The sequence below is a fragment of the Galeopterus variegatus genome, unplaced genomic scaffold (assembly GCF_000696425.1).
Source record: "Galeopterus variegatus unplaced genomic scaffold, G_variegatus-3.0.2 Scaffold8700, whole genome shotgun sequence".
NCBI lineage: Eukaryota > Metazoa > Chordata > Mammalia > Dermoptera > Cynocephalidae > Galeopterus > Galeopterus variegatus.
The window spans coordinates 41,656-43,454 of NW_007734811.1; the positions used below are offsets into that span (position 1 = coordinate 41,656).

The 1,799-nt window shown below is 45.6% G+C and overlaps 1 protein-coding gene across 1 annotated transcript in view; it reads left to right on the forward strand.

Annotated features, from left to right (window-relative positions):
• KLHL6 (kelch-like family member 6) overlaps positions 1 to 1,799 on the forward strand; it is a 43,872-nt gene that overhangs the window by 31,237 nt on the left and 10,836 nt on the right. The window contains exon 3 of the mRNA XM_008593096.1: positions 562 to 799. Within this exon, the coding sequence (XP_008591318.1) occupies positions 562 to 799 (238 nt within the window). The remainder of the gene's footprint in view (positions 1 to 561; positions 800 to 1,799) is intronic.

Consider the following 1,799-nt stretch of genomic DNA (forward strand, 5'->3'; position numbering starts at 1 on the left):
GGCTGGTGGCAAGCAAATTCTGAAATATCATCAAGAAATTGAAGCCAGAGGGTAATGGAAAATAGCCTGAAACGAAATTCCAGGACTTAAGGTTTCAAACCAAGAAGGAGAGGAGAGTCAGGAAGTGCATTTGATGATTACGAAAACAACAACAGGTACATTTGTTGAGTACCTGTTATGCACCAGGCCCTGAGCCAAGCATACTACATATATTATCCCATTTAATGCTGACAACAGACCTCTGAGGTAGTTACCACTAGAATCTCTACAATACAGGGCCGGCCCCGTGGCTCACTCGGAAAAGTGCAGCGCTGGTAGCGCTGGGGCTGTGGGTTTGGATCCTACATAGTGATGGCTGGTGCGCTCACTGGCTGAGCGTGGTGCAGACCACACCATGCCGGGGGTTGCAATCCCTTTACCGGTCAAAAAAAAAAAAATCTCTACAATACAGTCTGTCACACAGTGGCAGATTTGGGAATTGGGCCCTGCTCTGTATGAGTCCATAGCCCAAGCTCTGAACCACTGTGTTATCCTGCCTTTATGTAATCCGTTGATTTCCAGATCATTTCGGAGCGCACCAAGCCCAGGATGCATGAGTTCCAGTCTGAGGTGTTCATGATCATCGGCGGCTGCACAAAGGATGAACGGTTTGTGGCAGAGGTAACCTGCCTGGACCCCCTGAGGCGCAGCCGCCTGGAGGTGGCCAAGCTCCCAATGACGGAGCATGAGCTGGAGAGTGAGAATAAGAAGTGGGTGGAGTTTGCATGCGTGACATTAAAAAATGAGGTCTACATCTCAGGTAAGCAGGAGCCATGTGAAACCAAAGCAAGCTGCCAGTAGCACTACACATTTTCCTGAATAAGAGCCAGACAATCATCCTAGAAGAATTACTGTGACTTGGCAATAATCTAGCTCTGACTGGGTCAGGATATGGATCCAGGAGCTTGGGTGGTCTTATCTTGGAGAGCACATTATTACTTACTAAACACAAAACTGTGAGCAGCACTGTAGTACGATCTTGGGGAGCAGGCAGACAGGTCCAGTCCTTCAGGGAAAAGGAAGAAGGAAGGTGACACTAGGGTTTATTCAGTGTCTGCTACAGGCATAGGGCACTGAGGTAGGCACTTGGAATATGGTAATGAATGAAAACTTCTGCTCTTCCCCCAAACCTGACCCCATCCCAGGTTTTTAGGTAATACTTTGATCTATTTCAGTAGCATCCAATACTTTTGCAATGCTAAATTGCTTTCTTAATTATTTACAATTACTTTACACAGGTCTTTCTCATTAGACCTGAAGTTCCATGACAGCCAACACCATATGACCAGTACCTAGCACTGTGCCTGACCTCAGAGTAAATGCTCAATAAATATTTATTGAACGACATAGTCTCAGCCATCTTCACTGCGTAGTAGGTGAATTTATACTTTAATAACATTTAATCATTTGACTCTCACACCAGCTCTGTAGGTAGGCTCAGAGAGCTGGTAGAATGTAACCAAGGTCACATACTGGTAGGTGTCAGGCAAGATTCCAACCCGGATTCTGAGTCCAAGTCCCATGCTCCCCCTATCACTTCAAAAGCCACCCAGATCTTCTTGGGACCCTAAAGTAGGGGACACACCTCCCTTCCCCTCTCTTAGGAGCTTTTCTCTAATCTGAACTTGTTTTGGGAACAGCTGCTTCCCAGAACAGGTTTCCTCCAAAATCAAGGGCAGGTCAGTTCTTCTTTGGATATATTCATATCATTGGGTAGGTCTCTTTTATAGTTTTCTTTTATCTTATAGAAATATGTTTTA